Source organism: Micrasema longulum, unplaced genomic scaffold, assembly GCF_059751315.1.
Source record: "Micrasema longulum isolate JH-2025_06_02 unplaced genomic scaffold, ASM5975131v1 h1tg000700l, whole genome shotgun sequence".
Taxonomy (NCBI): domain Eukaryota; kingdom Metazoa; phylum Arthropoda; class Insecta; order Trichoptera; family Brachycentridae; genus Micrasema; species Micrasema longulum.
Genome location: NW_028277896.1, coordinates 200,926 through 222,592, shown reverse-complemented (window position 1 = coordinate 222,592; position 21,667 = coordinate 200,926). Strand labels below are relative to the sequence as shown.

Below are 21,667 nucleotides of genomic sequence, written 5' to 3'. Positions count from 1 at the left end.
TCATGTTTTTGAAAAAAAAGGGAAAAAATATTAAGCCAAATATGTTAATAAAAAAAAAATTTAAAAAAATACTGAAAGTAAAAGGATTGGTGAACGCATACTGACATAAATAAAACAAATATTACTGTCGTTAAATACCGCGTACGAAAAATTAAATTATGTTTTTTTTGGCGCTTTCTGTTGAATGGGACAAGTCGCATTGATTGGTAATTTAAATTTCAAAATTGACCAATGGACTGCTTGAATTTGAATAAATTTTATACCACTAAGGAATCATCCCCACTAAACAAGAAAGCAATACCGCGTATATCCCTAAATCCAATACTTTAATTAACTTATTTTAGATGCATACCATATTAAATTTAGATTTTCTAATATAAATCAACAACACAAAACAAACTGCATTTAAATTTATTTTTTATCTTTTTTTTATGAAATCGCAAGGTTTTTTGTTCCTCCTGAACATTTTGACAAATGGTTCTTCTGCGGTATTGAACTTACGTAGATACAATAACAAAGTAATGAATTATATTTATTTACTTTTTCTCAATCACTTAATTGCAATTATGATCCAACAGTTCTATTATATAACTGTTCCTCTGTCAAATAATTAAATTGAATTTATTATAGAAATGAATAACAAGCGATACTTGAATCCACAAATTTGTCAGCATTACCATTTTACAATTGTCAACCTAAAATACGAGTGTTACTTAAACCTACAAATTTGTCAACATTAACTTTTTACAATTGTCAACATAAGAGACGTGTGATAAATGTTAATATGTTGACAAATTGGTGGATAAGACACTCGTCTTATTTCTGTAATAAATTACAATGGACTTCCACCAAGAATTTTCACTAACGAACTTTAATTTTTTAAATGCAATAGTAATGATGTTATGTTTTTGGTTTATTATTCATACAGAGTATAAATTCAAAATTATTTTCTTGGATCAATTGAAATCAATTTCATACCTTATCTTTTGAATAATTTTTGTCTATGTTTTCAGATTACGCCACTATGCGGGAACTGTGACATACGATGCAACAGATTTCGTGGAGAAGAATTCAGATGTCCTTCCTCGCGCCCTGACCAGTGTTATGTTTCAATGCCGTCATCCACTTTGTAAAGACTTATTTCCTGAAGGTATTTGAGATCCCATTTATTATACCTATTCCCAAATATATAGTCCCAGCCTTCCGTGTCCAATTTATTCCCTATTTAAATCTCCCTTTCATGGACTATTTAAAAAATATATATTCAAATTTGAAATCTGCACTATTAGTTAAACAATTCTTTTTGTTTTCTGATTAGCAGAGAGTTTTGCTCCAGTTGGATAGGTGACAGAAGAAGTGACTCAAATGTGGATTTATTACATTAGCTTCATCAGTTATGTCTTGTAAAACTACTTTTTTTATAGATTAGGGTTATTGTTTAGCGTTAAGCATTTGCCTACCATGCAAGAGGTTTTGTCAAATGATATACTTTTGTGCCTATGAAATTGTGACATGAAATGTCAAAAAATGTTTAAACTGCCCTTATGTAAAGTTGATATACATGACGATATCACTGCCGATCGGACCGCAGTTGGTGATTTGAAATAAATCTTTTTTTTTTGTATTTACATATTCTTATTTAAGAAGGTAAACATGAACAGAAAATGTAAGAGGAAAAATAATGAAACCCACTAAACCGCGAAACCGGCTTGTCAGCAGGTTTCTTATTTTTCCTTTACCAAGAAAAAAGTTAGAGGAATTTTATAAATTTAAAAAGTGATATAATCATTATCAAGTACTAAAAGCATAGGTATTTTTTACACAAAATTTATTTACAAAAATTTAAATAGATTTATTTATTTAACTTTTTGTACATGTTATTTATAATAAAATAAAAGTTTTATTTTTATAATTCAAGTTACAGAACATATTCAATAGAAAAAAAATAAAAATATTAAAAAGCTAAAAATATATAAAAACAGAAATAAACGTATTTGTTTATAAATTGCCTTAAATCAAAACTATTACTCAATGGGAAAAAGGAAAAAAGAGGAAAGAGGAAAAAAAGGAAAGGAGGAGAGATTAAGGAAGAGAAAGGAGATGTTTCTTCAGACGTGATTTAAACAGAGATAATGTAGTAACATCTTTGATGGTGGATGGGAGATGATTCCACAGTCGAGCCGCATGGACACTATATGAGTTAGAGAAGGAAGAGGAATTGTGGATGGGTATTAAGAGAGTGCCTTGAGAATTAGAACGAAGAGGTAAACCATGAACTGATAAGCGTTGAAATTTTTCATGTAGGTATATAGGAGCGTTAGGACTATGAAGTACATTGAACAGAAGTGAGAGGGAGTGATAGTCTCTCCGCTGTCTAATTTTGAGCCATTTCAGTTGCCTACGATAATCAGAAATGTGGTCATATTTCCTAATACCAAAAATGTACCTTATGCATGTATTCTGAAGTCGTTCAAGTTTATCGAGTTGCTCACAGCTTAAATTAAATCAATCAATAAATAGATGACTGTTAACAAAAATAATAATCAATATAAAGCCTTGTTGCATATTATTTGATCAACATACTGAGACATTTTTGTTGCTAACTGTTTTTCATAGGAATGCAATATCTCCTCCTACTATATAATTACTTCAGTTTCACATAGGCTATAACAATTATACTACCAATGTTTTTTAGACTGACTTTGAATGCGATTATTTCAGTTTGACAGTGGTTAACTTCACTTTTGCGCTGACTGCCTCAAATATGTATTTATAATTTGCAATATTTTATTTTTCTGAATAAACTATAAAAAATCATTTGTCCAGGCAACCCTTCGAGGGGCATGGCCCGCCGTCCCAGCCCCTTGGGGTCCCAGCAGCGAGTGTCTCTGGGAGCGCTCACGGCAGCCCTGAGTGCACGCCGCCTGCACCACGTGCGCTGCCTACGCCCTAACGACCAAATGCGCCCTCGCCTCTTCGAGACCGCACTGGTGCAGCATCAAGTCAGATACAACGGGTACTTAATAATCTAGTCGAGTTTTTTTGTTTATTAACACCCAGAATTAATGTTATATTTCCATCTCAATTCATGCCTCATTTAGTAAATTCTAATATTGTTTAATTTATTTTTTCCACTTATTCGCACTGTCCATGATCACTGTTTTTGGGAAAACCGACAAATCAATTTTTTATATTTTTATGTATCGTATTATCATCGCTATGATTTTTTAAGTTCTATAATTTTATAATGTCACAAGTTGTCATCGGTGAGCTGTGTTGAAACATTTGAAAGTAGAACCCCATAGCGTCAAAATACACAAAATTTTGAAAAACATGGCTACCCGGAAACCGGAAAACTATCACACACATAACAATGCTGTAATTGATTGATTCACAAAAACTTGTGACGTAGTTCATTTTTATGAATTTTTTTGAGAAACTTAGAAATTTTTACCTCATGTAAGAAAACATTTTTTATATCCAATTTCCCTTAGCACTGAACTTCCTCATTGGAATTTCAATGTAGTGCCCTATGCATCACTGGTTGCAGATAGGGAAATGATGATGTTTATAATTTCACAGTTTTGTAATGTAGAAAGGTTCTTTGTTTCTAGTCCCGACTAGCTAGAAATTTCCTGTGCTTAGGCAGAATCTTCTTTGTTACACGTTTTTTTTTTTCATTCAACTATACCTCAATAATTAACAAAATTCAAACTTGTTTGCTTCTCATGAGAATGGCCTTTGTTTTGGAGAACTTAATATGTTTTAATTGAAACATAATTATAAACAATTATAAAAATTGAAATAAATGTAAATTACAAAACATAAAAAAATAGTAATAATAAAAAATACACAATATTTAGTCTATGAGACAGTTTACAGGACATCAGAAGGTCAGCTTTTCATCCACAAACTCACCATACTCTTGCGGCTTCAGCGTGGCTCGTATTTTAAAATTACAATGAATATTCCAGATTGATGGAGTCTGTTTTGCTATGGAGGTCGGGTCACTGCGCATCGTTGCCCTTCCAGACTCTGTGCGAGCGCTTCTCCCCCCTGCTGCCCGCGCGGCTGCGCCCCTCGTCCCCCGCTGGGGCTCTGCCCGCCTGCCGAGCCCTGCTGCGCGCCCTGCCCATTCCCCCCGCCGAGTTCGCGCTTGGCAGGACCCGTGTCTTCATAAGGAGCCCTAGGACAGTGAGTTGAAGAAAAATTTGTAGCCAGATACAAAAAAATGAGTTGATCTGAAAAATTATCTTTGTTTCCATATCATAATGCTTGGATTTCGCCCTCTTACAAATCGTCGCTTGGCTAACAACACTGCGTAACTCATTTTTGTTAATTTTACAAGACGGTAAAACACTGTTTATTTTATTAAATTGAAAAGGAATTAGACTTCACTTTATAATAGGCGACATTTTTTGGATAAAAATTTCATTTGGATGCATTTTAGGGCATACTTTAGTTGAGCTTTTTCAATAAAATAAGCAGTTTTTTCATCGTCCTGGAAAAAGAACAAAAACGACTTATGTGGTGTTGTTAGCTAAACAACAAAATGCGAATTAATGACTTATCGATGTTCGCACAAGAAATTTCATAGTGACCGTCAAGAAACAAATCACACTAATGAAGTTTTCTATGATAAACATAAACACATGAAATCCACAGACAAAAAAATTGTGGATTTTCTGCTGGAATGACCCAAATGTAATGAAGTGGTGCCAATGGAAGGGCATAAAAGTGACACAAAGTAGGAACTTAGCGGCACTATCTCAATATGCATTCAAATAAGGCTGGGCACATAATATAAGTTTTAATGGTACCTAGGTAAAACTTTTCTATTATTCCTTACATTTGTATAGTTTTCGTGTATTTTGTTAATACTAAATTGTGTAGTCTTAATGAAGAATTATAAATACATTTTAAATGGAATTCACTAAACAGATATTTTTGGCGCAATCAATATGCTTCATTTTTATAATATACTAATATTTAAAATCACCATAAATTTTTATGATTTTCTCGAAAGATATTATTAAATCATGACAATACCACTTTACGTATTAAATCTTATCGCCTACTAATGAATGTTTTTTTTTTTTTAATTCTCAGGTGTTTGAACTGGAGGAGATGCGTAACATTAGATTAGAAGGACTGGCCGCACTCATACAGCGAGTTTGGAGAGGGTATCGTGTGAGGAAGGACATGGCCAGGAGGCACCGAGCCCAGAGGGTCATAGCTAAAGCATGGAGACGATGGAAGGTGACTGATATAAACTTATCTCTTTTATACACGAATTGGATTAAATTGACATACTTTTAACATAAATGTTTACCAACAATTTCAAGCCAGTATGATAATTTTCCACTGTACAGTTAAAAAAAATACTATCTACCGTACACCACGGAGACTAGACCGCTGTGCACGTGCAAACCACGAGCCCACTACGTGATATCGCATGATTGGCCCATTTCACACCACAACAAAAAAAATTCTAATGTTTTTCACTAATGAAAAATACTTTTTAAAGATTGGGAGTTGTAAAATAGCAAATGTCTATCAATATGTTTCTTTTTTGGGTGATACCGTGTGTGTTGGATTTGTTCCGAGGTTTCGGCTACCATTGCAGGAGCCATCTTCAGCAATGGTAGCCAAAACCTCTGAACAAATCCAACACAAGCGGTATCACCCAAAAAAAAAACATATTGAAAACAGTGACTGTGAAAACCTTCGCACCTATTTAGCAAAAATTTATTTTAATTCATTTTATCTTTAGAGATTTAGTGTTTGTGTTTTTTTCATTCTTCAAAACACATTGTTATTTTAATTTAATTTTCAAGTAGATTGTGAACGTCTGATGTAATTTGCATTATGCTTTATATTATTGTTTGTTGATTTCTGTTAATCTATTTCTATTTGAGTTTTTATTGTTTTATGATTGAATTTAATCTAGGCAACTCGTGGCACGGAGGAAAGACAAATATTATTAAGAAGAAGATCGGTGCGTTGCTCTTACTTCTATTTGACATTTACCTCCAGTATTCAATATTTGTATGTCCTTATTTATTTTCCCTATTAAATCTTATAAACCTACAATATAGTGTCATCCAATCAGTTTAGGCCAATATTGAAATGTACATATCTGTTTATAATAGAATTACAAAAGATCTCTCGAATTCGAGTCTCAGATATGGAATCCCTATTTTCCCTATTGGAAAGAGTTCAAAGACGAGTTACAAAATTGTCGCCAAGACTGAAACGGCTTCCGTATGTGGAGAGACTGGAAACTCTCGGTCTCGCAACGCTGCAGGAACGGCGAGAAAGGGGTGACCTGGAGCTCAATCACAGATGGCTATCGACATGCTAAAAAACGTGCTAAGTATTTGAGCAATCACCACGAACAATCATGAACACGCTGAAGTTAAAGCGGTCGCGTTGCAAAACGCCATAGATAAGTTCCTGTGCGAGATTCAACCAATCCTCTTGAACTGACCGAAGTTGAATTTCGTTTTGCAACGCGACCGCTTTAACTTCAGCCTGTTCATGATTGTTCGTGGTGATCGCTCAAATACTTAGCACGTTTTTTAGCATGTCGATAGTTATCTGTGATTGAGCTCCTGATAGAGACATACAATACTCAACAGTCACTATAGCTGCCCAAATTCGGATCCCATGTTCAGGCTTAAACGAGATGCTCGAGTGCGAGGCCACAGTCTCAGGCAAAAACAAGATTAAATCTAAATCCACGGAAGCATTTCCCGAGCAATAGGATTGTTGACGGTTGGGAAGAGCTAGTCTTAACATGTAGACTCAATAAGTTCCAAAATGGACTAGCTTTGTTTTGGAAAGGGGTGCACCAATAACTAACTTTCGTTAAAATAGATTTAAGCATATCAGCTTGATATCATATCATTAAATTATTTGCACCTTATGCATTGGCCCAACAAACAGCATATCTCAATCATTTAAAATTTACTGAAAAGTAAGATGACCACAATGATCAGTCTTAAGCTTCATGTACCAGTCCCGGTACTCAGAAATATTGCAGGGTAAAAGCACCATGTAACATAACATAACATTTCATATAGATTTTGCTAGGAATCGAACCTGGGATCTCATAGACGGTGGGCAATCATGCTAAACACTACAAAATGAGACGGACAAAACAGTGAATATAAGGTCTTTTCATTTTTTTTATTATCATTTTTAAATAAGCAAAAATTTCAATGGTAGTGGTATTACGGATATTTTTTTTCTCGCGATGTCGGATAAATTTTGTGCACCGATTTAAAATACTCATACTTTTATAGAATTATCTCAAAACGAGACGTTTCACACCCTAAAAGTTGAACGTTATGTATTATATTGTCCGCTCAATATTTTTTGTTGAAAGTGCACTCGGCGGGGATGACAGATGATGTCAAAGTGACATGATGCGCTAACTGCGAACCATTTTGTATGTGCTCATTTTTAAACTTGAAAATTTAAAAAAAAACGTATTTTTTCTGCATTGATAGTTAACTAGAATAACATAAATCCGCTCTAAATATTTCATATGTATTCAACCTTATTCCCGATTCGTAAAAATACCCCATTGTGTAAGAGTAAGAGATTTAACTAGATTACAAAACTGGTGTAACTTAAATAGATTTTATGAGTTTTAAACTTTAAACATTGTTTTGATACAATAGTAACTGTCTACAAGTGTCTTTTTTTACCCCTTAAAAAAAATGTATCGTTCCGTAAACACTCTGTCAATAGAGGACACGTTAGAATGAATGTAAATCTCTGTTGACAGGACATATTTCCCCATTACGTTACATGATACAAGTATACTACTAGCAGATTGTTCAAGTTTTCTGGATGTAAACAATCAACTTTATTTGCACTTAGTAATCATGTGTAATAAGCAATCCTCTTCCCTTTTCTCTAAAGACCGATTATATTTAGTTGACTCAGCTCCACGCTTATTTTAGCTAGGATTCCCTTTGTAGTATAAATGTGAGAAGTATTCCAAAGGCCGAATTATACCGATCAGAAACCTGAACATTGGTCAGAAAAATTCTGCGCAAGAATTCTTGTATCGAATTTTGCTAATCTTAACTTCATGTATGTTCATTTTTTGACTTGAAATGTCTGTAGGCATTCGCAATAAGTGATACGCAATAAATAATGTATTTATTATCAAAAGCTATCAGTTGTCTGAGCCGTATACTACAGCTCCAAATACTTAGTAATGTCGTATAGTGTGAATGTCAGAACTAACTCAGTGTTAATGTTTTTTTACCAGACTAGAAAACGAGTGATGTCGATGAAGCATGAGAAGAGAGTGCTTTGGGCCGTACAGACTATACAGAGACATTACGTCCAGTGGAAGGTATTCTTTCTTTTATGTTTATTCCTTTTGTAGCTTTTTAGTTTCTTTATTTACTTTTAATTTAATATGTGATATCAACAGTAGATATTTTTGTTGAAGTGATACTTTTACTAGTCCTCAAATTTGGAATAATTTGACATCCTCATTCTTAATCACACAGATATTCACTCACCCATCATCCTGTTATCTGTGACACTGCATCGCTTCTTTAATTGCAGCTTATTTTGATCATCGTAATTTATTGATGTAAAGACTTTTTAGTAAAATGTCAAAATTAAGACACTTAAACAAAATGGTCAAATACCCTGAACCTACTTTGAATTTAGTTTGAGACAACAATTTACACATTTTTTGTATTTACCTTGATTTTATTCACCATTTTGAGCAAACGGGGCGGCGCGTGGCTCGGCGTCTTTTAACAGATCTAATGAGTTTCGAAAAATTTTCAACATAAATCGGGGTTATGAAAAACGTAAAAAATGTTAATTGGAAGGATATTTGAATGAGAATGAATGGAAAAAAAATGGGACCTAAACATTTCGGCGTAAAAAGCGGGAAAATGTAAAATTGAGAAACGTAAAAACGAGGTTTTACTGTAGTTTTAAATAAAAATGTATATAATTACATTAAAAAAATATAACAAACTAGAAATAAGGATAGAATAAGACTTTGAAAATACAGAATTGGATTTTTTTTTTTCATATTCATATAAAGGAATAAAAACATGGTCAGATGCCTGAAAGTGTAAAGATTGAAAATAATATTTGATTTTATTTTTTATTTATTATTTAATAATTAATAAACATATATGTATGTATATACTCGTATTTACACCTCCTGAACATTTTGACGAATGGTTCTTCTGCGGTATTGAACTTACATAAATGAAATTTAAAAATTAAATTAATGTGAGAGTTTATTGGTTCTGTGGTGTTTACAGAGACGAAGATACTTGGAGTGGCTCCCGGGGGCTCTGCCCTCTGCGCACCTGTCCCCTCTGTGCAGCGCTTGGCCGCGAACCTCCGCCCGCCTTCTGCTCACCCACTCCCTGCTCAACCAAATACACCATCGCTGGAGGGTGACTATTCCTTACATATTCACTAATTCTTGCCATCTCTAGAAAAAAATTAGATTTTGCTTAGGCTGTAAATGATAATCCTTTGCGAAACTTATATCAAACCTTTTTTTACAGTGCCATAAATATAGAATGAAATTTGACCAAACTGCAAGAAACAGAATGAGAGAAAAGGTTACAGCTAGTATTATCTTTAAAGATAGAAAACAGTGTTACACCAGAAGGTTTGTATAACTTTTGTCTCTTTATTTATTTTATGTATTATTTTAAAACAATAATATGATGTTATAGCTGGCTCTCACACAGGCATAACACATGCCCGTTCTTGGGAGCCTGCTTAAAAAAAATATAGAACACTTTAGATTCAAATACAATGCAACGGTAATAGATTAATTTATTGTGTTGATTACAGCGTATCACACCCGTTTGTAGGAGATTACGTAAGACTTAGACAGAACTCCGTGTGGAAGAGAGTTTGTATAGACACGGATGACCAGTATGTGGTATTTGCTGATATTGTAAATAAAGTGACTCGATCCAGTGGAAAGGTACGAATTCTCAACAATGTTTGAATCTTTCTAAATATTGACGTTATCTATGTTTTTTACTTTCTATTTTACTGTTTTTCACTCTATTTTCACTATGACTCTACCTTTATTTATTTTTTCTATGTATTGATTACTGTTTTTCTATAAAAAAAAACTGTCTTAGAACAGGATAAATAACCAGTTAGACAATCAAAGCGACTTTGTATACATTTTATGTAGGTGTATGATATGATAAATAAATATAATATTGCCTAATGTAGTTCCATCTCAGTCAACATTATCCATAGGCAGAGTAACCGAGTATAGAACTGAGATAATTGCATGCGAAGTTTAGCCATATAGCTAGAGTAATGGTGCGAGCGGTGTCACCTATCAACAAACAGGAAAAGGTGGGTTCAACCCCATCTAGTTTATAAGACGCACGGTTATGAACCCACTCCAATGTTTAGCTCTATTTATGCTTATTTGTGTGCTACGCTGACCGCCTCAATTGAGAGCCGGGCCAATCAATCAAATAATAATTTAGCTTTACACATTTGTATTTGATTTAAGTTGGTGCCTACATTAGCGGTTATCTCCACCTCCGCCATGTTGCTACTTGATCAGCGAACTCTGGGAGTGAAGTACCGAATTCCGGCTGCTGAAATATACCGAATTTCCCTCAGCCCCCTTCCGGATGACATCGCCGTGTTCCACGTTAGAGCCGTGAGTCTTATTCTATTATATTTGTTTGTCTATGCACTGTGTGTCATCAACAAAACACGTAAAATCTATCGTAGACGACTCATTGGGCTTTTAACACCTTTATTCAATAAGCTTAATTAAAAATCAGTTTATTTTCTAGTTATGGCTCATGTCTAATTGATAAATAATTTAAAAACTTGAATGTTTTCTGTGTTTCTACATATTGTCTCAATACCATTGCCATTTTTACAATGATGAATCAATAAAAAATTATACTATCAAATAAATATAATATTGGGCCTATAGATATGTATCGTCTTTTTTTCATGGTCCTGTGTAAGTTGTATTCGTTCCAACGTTTCGGCTACCTTTGCAGGAGCCATCTTCCTGGTAAACAGTCCATTTCATTGTTTTAAATTCTGTAATGTCACTGTAAAACAACTTTGTGACTACAAATTGATTCTAGATCACTTTGTTGATCCGGAATATAAAAAGAGTTTCCCACACTCACAAGACTAGATGAAAAACTAAGGGTTCCCTGGTCGCTCCCCGAATTACAAATTACTTCGGAATGAACATTAAATTGCATTATTCCAAGGTTATTCAATGATCTCCCTCAAACCATCATTAACATGAAAGATCTTAAATTAAAAATAAAAAAAAACTGATGAAATATCTTCTAAATAATCTTTAGTGTCTGTTAAACAATAATAAATAAATATGTGTAATATAAAAAAATAATGTAAAAAAAACCCTGTCTAAAAAAAAATGTGTCCCACGGAAAAGTCTTTAGACTTAATGGGTAACAAATTGTAATATGTATTAAAAAAATTATCAAATAAACGCTGCTCTGCAGCACTGAAACTGATAGTCTACCCTGAAGATGACTTTTATGACTTTCATAGTTTATCCTGAAGATGACTCCTGCAACAGTAGCCGAAAAGTCAGAACGAATGCAATCTACGCATCCTATTTTTTTTCAATAAGATTTAGGCAAACATTTCGATTTTGGATCTGGCAATCTTATTGTGGTTCTCTTTATACAAATGAAATTATTTGTGTTTTTGCGTATTGAACAGCACAACATAAATATTTATGTAGTAGGTATTGTACTATAATTTGTCTCTTATCCAAAAAAATGCTTTATAGCCAAATCTCCAATAGAATTATGTGCTAGATAATTTTGATTGAAATTTTGGTTTATTATTTTGTTTTACTTTTGGTGCTCATTTTTAAGTTTGGGAAAAAACGGACACAACTTATGTAAACACTTTGTCACCATTTTATTCTGTAGAATTTTTTGATAGCATTTTGCAATTATCTGAGTAGTGAATCGGAATCTTACTTAAAACTGCATACTTAAATAAAATTTGGTTTTTCATATATGTCTGACTAATGAACTAAACGATTCATATATGATGTAGTATTTAAGAAAAAAATACAACAACTTGGGTAATGTGAGACATATTTTTTTTGGCAAACTAATTTTATTTATATTTATGGCACCTCTCATGCAGTATTCGAGTTTGATAATTGTTTCGTAGTTCTTAAACACAGAGCTTCAATAGTAGTTGGAACGAATGAGCTTTACCTGTTGTGTTAATGTGTTCCCCTCGTGTGTGCGTGTGTATTCCCCAGTGTTGCCTGGAAGGAGAGGCCTATGAGCTGGACTCTCAGTTGTCTTCCCGAGCAAGTACCGACACTACGGGCTGCCTCTTCGGGGTAAGTCTTCTTCGCTCCTCTCCATCTTGCAAACTGCAACTAACTTTTGTTTCTAAAGAAAAACACTGACCTAGAACTTGACATAAAGAATAAAAATAAAAAAATCTTCTTCAAAACTTAATACAATAAAACAAAATTAAGTTTGATAGATATAACATTTTTAAAAGAATATTCACAACGCCTTTGTTTGAAACAAATATCTAAAGCGTGATTATCAGCAATATTTTTCTTTTTTCTTCTTTAGACGTTTAAAATATTGTACCTATTTCAAAACAATTTCACCCAAAACTTGTGCTGCCTTTCAATTTTGATAAACTCTCTCTAGTAAAATATTTTCAATAAATGATTAACACGTTCGCATACACTTTTTTCTCAAGTAAATTTTTTTTTTAAATTAAAAAAAAAAAAAAACAAGACAAAAATACTTGATTTATTAGTTTCATTGGCAGCATACTGATAAATCAAATGGGGAAGAATTCATTAGTTAAGTATACCTTGAGAAAGAAGCTTGTTTATTTTCTTTGAAATTTTTACCTTTAAATTTATCAAACAATTTATCTTCATAATTTTATTTCATTTAAAAAACTTTAGTTTTGTTCACAATAAAATTTTTGAAAAAAAATTGATTATTAAGTTCAAGTCTCTTTCAAAACATGTTGTACTTTAATTTGATTCCTTATAGGTCGATTACTGGTGGTTTTGAAGATTATACTTGTATACTGTAATATGTGAGAGCAAATATAATATAAGATTTTTACGAATATGTATATTTTCAGAGTGATATCAGCAAGAAGAAGGGAGATTTTGTATTTCAGACATGTCACATTATTGAGATGGTCACCAAACTATTTCTAGTTGTACAGAATGCCGTGGGAAAGGCTCCAGAAGTTAACATCAGCACTGAGTAAGTTCTTATTCGTACGACAATACATTTCAATAATTTATTTTTACTGTTACCATTTTTTTCAACATTATTAAGGGTTTTTAGGGCAATCCTTGTATTGATAAGTAACATATCGCACATCCGATAGAATAGAGTCATAACTCAAAAAAGCAGAATTTCCAGGAGAGCCTAAAAACTAAAATAACATGTTGTCTTTTTCTTTTCACATTTTTAAGTAAAGCCAATGTGTCATGTATTTAAATTTGATTTGATTTAAATAATGCTATTATTTTTTTCTTAAATCTCGATTGCCATAATAAAAATAGTAAAAATATGACGCTTTTTGAGAATGGCCGCATTCAAACAAGTGCTATCTATAGTCCTTTAAATATGGCTTTATTAGAATGACAGTGGTCAGCAAAAGTGATGACATAATTTTGTAGTAACGTCTAATGAGTGATTTATATTGACGCACGAAAAATCAATTGTATCTGGCATCTTAATTTATTTTTTTAATACGATGCTTGACATATAAATCAACATAACTATATAAAATCAGCTTTAAAATTTCAAATAAACCTAATTATCAACTACGTTCTTACAAAGTTACATCATTCTGCAAAAATGTTAGAGATGGGACAGATTAATCAATGTAATTAATGAAATGAACAAAGATAATAAAAAGTACAGTCAGGAATACAATATATTTAAGAAAGAAGTAAAAAAATACATTTATAATTCTTCTTTATGTAACACTGATTGAAAACATCGTTAATATCTTCTTTGTAATTTATATATGTTATTTTAAAAATATTATTGATTAAAATAAAATAATCTATTGTAAGATGTCACTCCCCATTATGTTCACAAGAATTGTTTATTTCTTTTACGTAATGGTAAACGTTAATGTAAATATATGTATTTGATTATTGTAAAAAATTGTATTTAGTTGTAATATTGTATTTTAATTTGTTTATTAATAAATAAAAATAAATAAATAATTCATTTGATGTTGTTCATGAAAAAAAGCATAAAATGCCTTATTTTTGGTGAATAATTGTCTTAAACACACTATAATAGGCTTGTTTTTGCGTTTTTATATCAATTTTCGGAAACAGAGTCTCATGTTTCCATGAAAAAACTGTTAAAATCGATTTGATCGGTACATGATCAGTGATCAGTACTTTCCCATCACTAGTCACATTAGTTTGACAGCTGTCATTTTAATCAAGCTATATTTTAAGGACTATAGTGTAAGTGTGTCGTAAAGCCAACAAGCGGTTAAATCTTTAAGCTAGAATTATGTCTATTTTTAGTGTACTTTTTTTTTATAATTCGCGGGGTAGTTACTACAACTAGGTAACATCAAAATCGGCATTTGTAAGTTACCCACTAAAAACACATGTTTTTATTCTTCTCCATGAATGATACAAATAGACAAGTCATGCATTCAAATCATCATAATATGATTTGAATGAATCACGACTTTCCTGTTTGTAGAGTTTATGGAGAAGATACAAATATGTGTTTTTAGTGGGCAACTCAAAAATGCTGATTTTGAAGTAACCTAATTTATTTAATTTATTTTTTATTTCACATTTTACATAACACTTAAAAAAAAAAAAATACTTCACTGGGCACAACCCGCCTCGAGGCATTCATTTACATGATTAAATATATACTTATTGTGTCTAAAAAGTATACATAAAATAATACATATTCATACTTAAATCCACACAGATACATACATAAATAATAGTAAGAAAAAAAAAGAAAAGCAAAAGAAAACAATTACTATTTTATAGTAATTACCCCACAAATGTATTCTGTTTTAACTTAAAATAAGATTTTATGACTCTACTTTATATAAATGTGGTATATTCCCATCAGTAGATATTTACAACTTTCAATGTGTTTTTCCTTTCTTCAAATCCATTTTAAAAAGGCCCTACTTTATTTGCTTCGTTTTTAAACCAATCCTTTCAAATACTTTTAAGGTAGTCTAAAAAGTTATATAAATTAGATCTAGCCCTCCAAGCCCAGGTTTTTAAAGAGCCTGGTTACTGAGTGGAGGACGAGAGATCTCATATTGCCAAATCTCCTCCAAGCTCAAGTCCTTAAATTAACGGGCTATGTATTTTTTTAATGAAAAATAATCTACTGGAAAAGGAGAATTAAAATACCAATCGCCTATGCGTTCTGTAGCTGCAGGATGTGTTGGGATGTTTATTGTACAGCACCCTTGAGGTGATTTTCCACAAAATTGGCACTATAAAAATTATCCGGAATAAAAAAAACTAAAATAAAAACATTAATTTAAAAGCAATTATTCAAAGTACTTTTGTTTGTTTTAAAACCTTTTAGTTATTAATTTGCGTACCAAGAGGCCAGTGAATACCAACTTTGAAGTAATCTTTCAAGTTAACCAACAGATTACAATGTTTAACCGGTAACCTTCTAATGATTTTTTTTTGTTTTTTTAGATTCGAGGCAAATTTTGGACAGCAGACAGTCACCTTCACGTTCAAGTGTTACGGCCTCCCGGAATACCACCCGGACTCGGTTCGCGTCATTAGAAAAGGAAACAAAATGGAGGTACTCATTTGATACGGGCGCAAAACTGCACACGACCTTTCTAGATCTTCCAACCAGAGAAGGGGAGAAACAATCTCACTCTCTCTGCTATATTTTATCACCCCCCATTTCTGTAGTCCTTTTACGGTGCCACTCGGATCAATTAAACACTTGAAAGAGTATTGTTTACAAAAGTGCCTGTGAAATATTGGATACTACACTCGTCGAGATGTTTGACTGTATAGTTGATAGCGCAATTTCGTTTCTTCTTTTTGTACGCAAACGGTACTAATTAGTTATTGAATTATGGTGGTGGTTAGGTAAAGTAGAATTCCTCATTTAAAGCTAATTATTATTCAAAATGAAAACACGGTAGGTTTGTTTATTTTTCCTCAAAATAAATATTTGCATTCCTATGATTTACACAAATAATTCAATTTCGAAGCTATTTTCAACTACACCGGAACCTCTTTTTACACGGTTTTGAAATAACACAGTACGAAAATTTTAATTAACAATGTGTAATAATAATAAAATAGTACTATTCGTTTTTTTAATTCCTTACATCGCTCTTTTACTCACTAAGGACATAATAAATGATAGTGAATAATCTTTGTTACTATTTTTAAAAATGATTTGGTTGTCACGTTATATTTTTCAATTAAATTAAGGTACAATAAAAATTAAACAACTGAATTTTTTTGAAATCCCAAATTGATTTTTATACAAGGAGATGTATCTACCATTGTTATTTTCCATACTATTTTTCATTGTTTTTTTTTATATAGTATCTCATGGTCTCGGTGTAGTTGTAAATAACTCTGCTAGATATTGCGAATCATGTTGTGATGGAGCGGGGTTCGAACCTCGGACTTCTGATATGTGATTCTGCGACACCAGTGCGATACCACAACCCGATGTACAAATAAAAGTTTATAAAATTACTAATTTAGATCATAAATAGTTGTGTTTTGTCTGCTGAAGACATTAAAACCTTGACTATATTTTTTTTCATGTACGGTTTTGGAACCTTTTTTTTTTAAACATTGTAGAATCCACACATTTTAATTTCATTTTTTTGTTCAATTTAATGTCCTTTAATTTAAGAAATACATTTAGATATTATACAATAGTTACATATTTATTATTTTAGCGTCTCAGGTGCCAAATCTTAAAATATACATTTGTATTATAAATTTAAAAAGAAAACTCAATGGGAACACTTAAATATTTAGTATGTTTTTATTAGTCGTTTAAATTCGATAATGAGAAATGAGGCTATCTTTGACATTGATAATTATTTTAAGTTTTAAATAAATGTTATTCTATCTATCTATGTGCCAAAAATAAAAAGAGTAGAACAATTAGTGTTATATTGGTGGGATCTTGTGATATGTAAGGGACTGAGAAACTTACCTCGGTACCAAGTTCTCTCTCGTTCTCTTCTCTCACTGTCAATCTAATTACTGTAACAGAGTGCCAATAATGTAGTTCGTATATTTAAAATTATATTTGTAGATGACGAACGTTTTAATTAAACCGCACGAAGTGTGAATATACTGTCTTATTATGATCTTAATTGCGAAGATGAATTAGGCACTAATTGTGTATATTTTATTGAAAAACATTCGATGGTTCTAAAAGCAAACTTAGAAATCTCCACCGAAACTTAAAAATGAATTATTGATCCCAAAACAAAGCTGGCATTAAAATTTACCTACCTTAAACACATAATGCTTCAAAACCATACCTGAATCAAACTTACTCGCTTAACCCTGCCACTCCAATATGCGGCGACAGATATCGCCTTGTCGTTTGCCATAATAAGGCCCCAGAGGCGCAGCCATCTCCCATCATCGGGCATGTCAGTAGGTGGCTGTCATCCTTTTGCGCCACAGGATATCATCAGATACGTATTTTTGATATTCTTTTTGCATCGAGTAACGCCCACCCTTAGTCTGTTGAAGGTGATCCATAAAAAATACTTGGATACCCTCGTGTAGATCCGTCCTTGGTCTCGCTTGAGGATTCTTTTTCCTCAGTTCTTCTCTGCGTTGTTTTGAGGATTCAATAGGGGAGGTGGCTTTGATAAATCAAATGTATCAAAAAATGCTTACTCAGCGTTCTCCATTGAATTTACGAAACATAATTAGAAACCCCACAATCAGCCAATCACACACAGCGTTTATGACATTTGCGACATTTTGCTAATGTTAATGATAGTAGCAAATTTAGATATCTCCCATTTTGTAATAAGTAATAAAGAAATGTCCCATTTCTTAATATGCGAAACTAGATTTATCCATATTGCTCCATAATCAAAGTCAAATTATTAATAATTTTTAGACAGTAGACAAAGAGTGTGTGAAATTTATGGCACATTGTGCCACAATGCTTTAAAGCATTCTTAAAGAAGTATGAAATATTTTAAAACAATTGTTTCACTTATTTTAGTATAGCGCTACTCCACATTTTTCACACTATTTTTGTGAGATGTCGTTGCATCCTCGACGCTTACGACAAATTCTTTTTTCAGCTCATATTGGCTAATATTCACTTGATCTCGTCATGCCTACCATTGGAACAACATATTGAACTGGATATTTATGTTTTTTAGCTTTAGCGTTTCATAGTGGTATTTGTACTCGGCTTACACAGCGCCAGTTATCAGTTTTTTTGCAATTGGAGATTTCTAATGTTGGACCTAGTGCCCTCATTTACGTTACTAGATTTATGACTATAATAATATGTATTGTAATATAAATGACTTCTTTCGTTTGTAGATATAAAAACACCAAATGCTGTTTTCAATTTCTTAAATTTTCGGAATACATTTAATGTTTATAAATCATATTTATTGAAATATACAAGTGTTTGATAAATAGCAAAATAAATAAAGTGCTCTTCTCTTAGGAAAAATAAGGCATATTGTCTTTTAACAGATAATTATTTACCATTTATGGATAGTATGGTGTGTTGTTGGGTACACTATGAATAAATAATATTATGTCTGTTTATTATCTCCATTCATTTGTTGAACCTATTATTGTACTTTCATATATTAATTTATGATCTCGACCTTTAATTTTATTATAATACATACCTCATCTATTAGTGTAAAAAGATGTCACTTCTATCTGGTTCATTAATGTATACAAAGTTACAATGTATGTATTTAGTTTTATTTAACATACATTATATCGTTGATTTATCAGTGAACTCTTAAATCATCCGACACATACTTCAATAAATATAGAAATACTTCAAATAAAATGGTTTAGTTGCGCAGTATTAAATAACATAAAAATTAAATTAAATAATAATACATGTACATCGATTGTCCACCTCATTAGTCAGATGAGTCCACAAAAACAAAATTGAAGTTAAGTGTGCAGTTTTATGTAAAATTTTCCTCTCTGTCTGATGCACTTCTCGGGTGACTGTAAAATGCCACCGAAAATATATAATGGTGAAAAACTTCTTCAAAATTAAATAGTAATATTGCCAGGGTCACTTTGAAAATATTCCAAATGTCCTATTAATAATGCAGACATATTGCCAATGTACGCAATCGCTAAACAAAAAATATTAAAAAATCATGCACAAATTGACAATATTTGACATTATGTGATCATTAAAATAGTTATTTTTCTTGTAATTTGGAGATATCTGACTAATAATTGGGTGGTCGTTATTTCAGTGACAATTGCAGTGATTTGTTTGCGATTCAGAATTTAATATTTCATTGGTATTGTTATTTTCTGTATCAAATAAATCAAAAATAAAATTTTACTAGCCCTGATGAATTTACTGCATGGTTATTTCATTTTCTCCATACTGCAAATGTAAACATGGACACGAATGATGTTTTTAGTGTCATTTAAATGAATCTTCGTAAACTCGATAACTAAAAATTTTATAGTTATACTGTTGTCAATTTGTTTTAGTGATAAAAACTTCATTTTTGTATTAACTGGTTTAATAAATTGACATTATTATATTTTCTCTTCCCTTTCTCCTGTGTGTTGCAATGTGTTATATTAGTGCTAAATGTTGCATGCGTAAAGTGTTCGGTATGCTGATTTATCTGACGAGAGTTTGTTGGGGAAGCATTTGCAAATCGAATAATTTTTTCCACTTGTTAAATACTCGATTGTGACCAATTTTTAATGAAATAAGAATAGATTACAATTTAATAATTTTGGGATACATATCTGTCGGTTGGTCATGATGATATTTGGGATATGTAGGATTTAGTTTAGAAACTTGTAATCAGTGTAAATACTACTCACTCCTTCCTCTAAGTCTCCAAACAAACATTATTTTACGGAATCACATTATTTCATCTTTGTTAAAAGATTCTATGATATATGAGAATATTACGATATTCCGAATTGTTCAAATATCAATGTGTTAATTTATGCAGCCACTGTCGAACATAAACCTCACCATGTCCATGTCACTCCACCCAATTTACACTTTTTGTTTGCGGTTTATTTTATTGACCCACTTAAAGAGAGGATTGCCCAGTTCATAATAAAATTTGAATTTGAGATGCATTTTTCTAAAAAATCAAATCATGATCGGGTTTGTGATCTTTATGATCAGTTTATATTTTAGAGAAGTTAAATCTGTCGTAAAAGTCTTGAAATACCGTTGATTTTTTCTGTATTTTAACTTGGTGTTCATAAACACGACTTATGATTAGTTAGTTTTTCACAAATCAAAGCATAAAAAATTAGTTTAAAATGGCCTCAGTAAGTCTTGACATGTGTGAAGTTTTATACCCAGTGTGATTGGATGGTTCAAAGTGTAATTATTCCAAAACAAATTAATGAAGACCACTGTCTAAAAATGAAATTTTAAAATGACCGTATTTAGGATTGTTATACCTGTAAGTTTTTTTGTTGTTCAAATGATTTATAATAACAAAACATGTAAAAAATTGTGTTGTATTGACAGAATAAACATGTTAAAATAAGTGAGTTTTTATTTATTTTTTTGAGAAAAAAAACAGTAAGCAAATTTTGAATACACATTTATTTATAAGATTATACAGAATTACAAAATTAAATTTGTACAATTATTCCTTTCAAGCCAAATAATTACTACAATATTTCCCACTTGAGAATACATATTAATTCAATATTTTTACAAATATATTTGAGTATCCTAGCTATTCAGGCCATTTCAGAGGTCATTTTCCTATATAATAATGTTACGAGGAGTTTAGACGTTAGTTTCGGTGATGAACTGTCAGTAAGGTGAACAAATTAAGAGAACTCCTCTTCTTTATAGAATACTAAAAACCCAATTAAGGCACTAAAGTGTAGAAATCCTGTAAACAAAATCATATATTCGGAATTTTTTTATAATATTTTTCCATAAAAAGAGTTGACCTTCGTGTTTTGACAATCTCGTCCATTGTTTATTTTATACTGTATTTTTTTGTCTTATTTCTACACATTAATTTATTATGCCAGCTTTCGGTGGTTAAATATAAGCATAAAGAAGGAAAAAGTATTTTCCCCCGATAACTTTAATTTGGTACAGTTTTAATTCGTTCGAAATGATTTCACAATACCATCGAAAGCTTATTCACTTACTTTTGGTACCTTTAGAGACACATTGATATACATGTTATAATATATGTAACAACATTCAGCTAGAACATTTGCCAGAGATATGTAGTTTCCGGATGCCAGATTTAGAATTCAACAAAATTTCTATAGTTACCATAAATTTAAAAGGTACACACATATAAAAATTAATTACCCACTACCTTATACTTTTCTATTTAGAGAAAT

General features: G+C 31.7%; 1 protein-coding gene across 1 annotated transcript in view; it reads left to right on the top strand.

Moving 5' to 3' along the window:
• Myo95E (Myosin 95E) overlaps positions 1-20,841 on the top strand; it is a 35,885-nt gene extending 15,044 nt beyond the window's left edge. Inside the window, exons 14-24 of the mRNA XM_088229720.1 lie at positions 1,014-1,150; positions 2,827-3,016; positions 3,975-4,194; positions 5,110-5,259; positions 8,288-8,374; positions 9,315-9,452; positions 9,567-9,673; positions 9,862-9,997; positions 10,550-10,702; positions 13,180-13,307; positions 15,770-20,841. Coding sequence (XP_088085846.1) covers positions 1,014-1,150; positions 2,827-3,016; positions 3,975-4,194; positions 5,110-5,259; positions 8,288-8,374; positions 9,315-9,452; positions 9,567-9,673; positions 9,862-9,997; positions 10,550-10,702; positions 13,180-13,307; positions 15,770-15,893 — 1,570 coding nt within the window. The 3' untranslated portion in view covers positions 15,894-20,841. The remainder of the gene's footprint in view (positions 1-1,013; positions 1,151-2,826; positions 3,017-3,974; positions 4,195-5,109; positions 5,260-8,287; positions 8,375-9,314; positions 9,453-9,566; positions 9,674-9,861; positions 9,998-10,549; positions 10,703-13,179; positions 13,308-15,769) is intronic.
• The last annotated feature ends 826 nt before the right edge of the window (positions 20,842-21,667 follow it).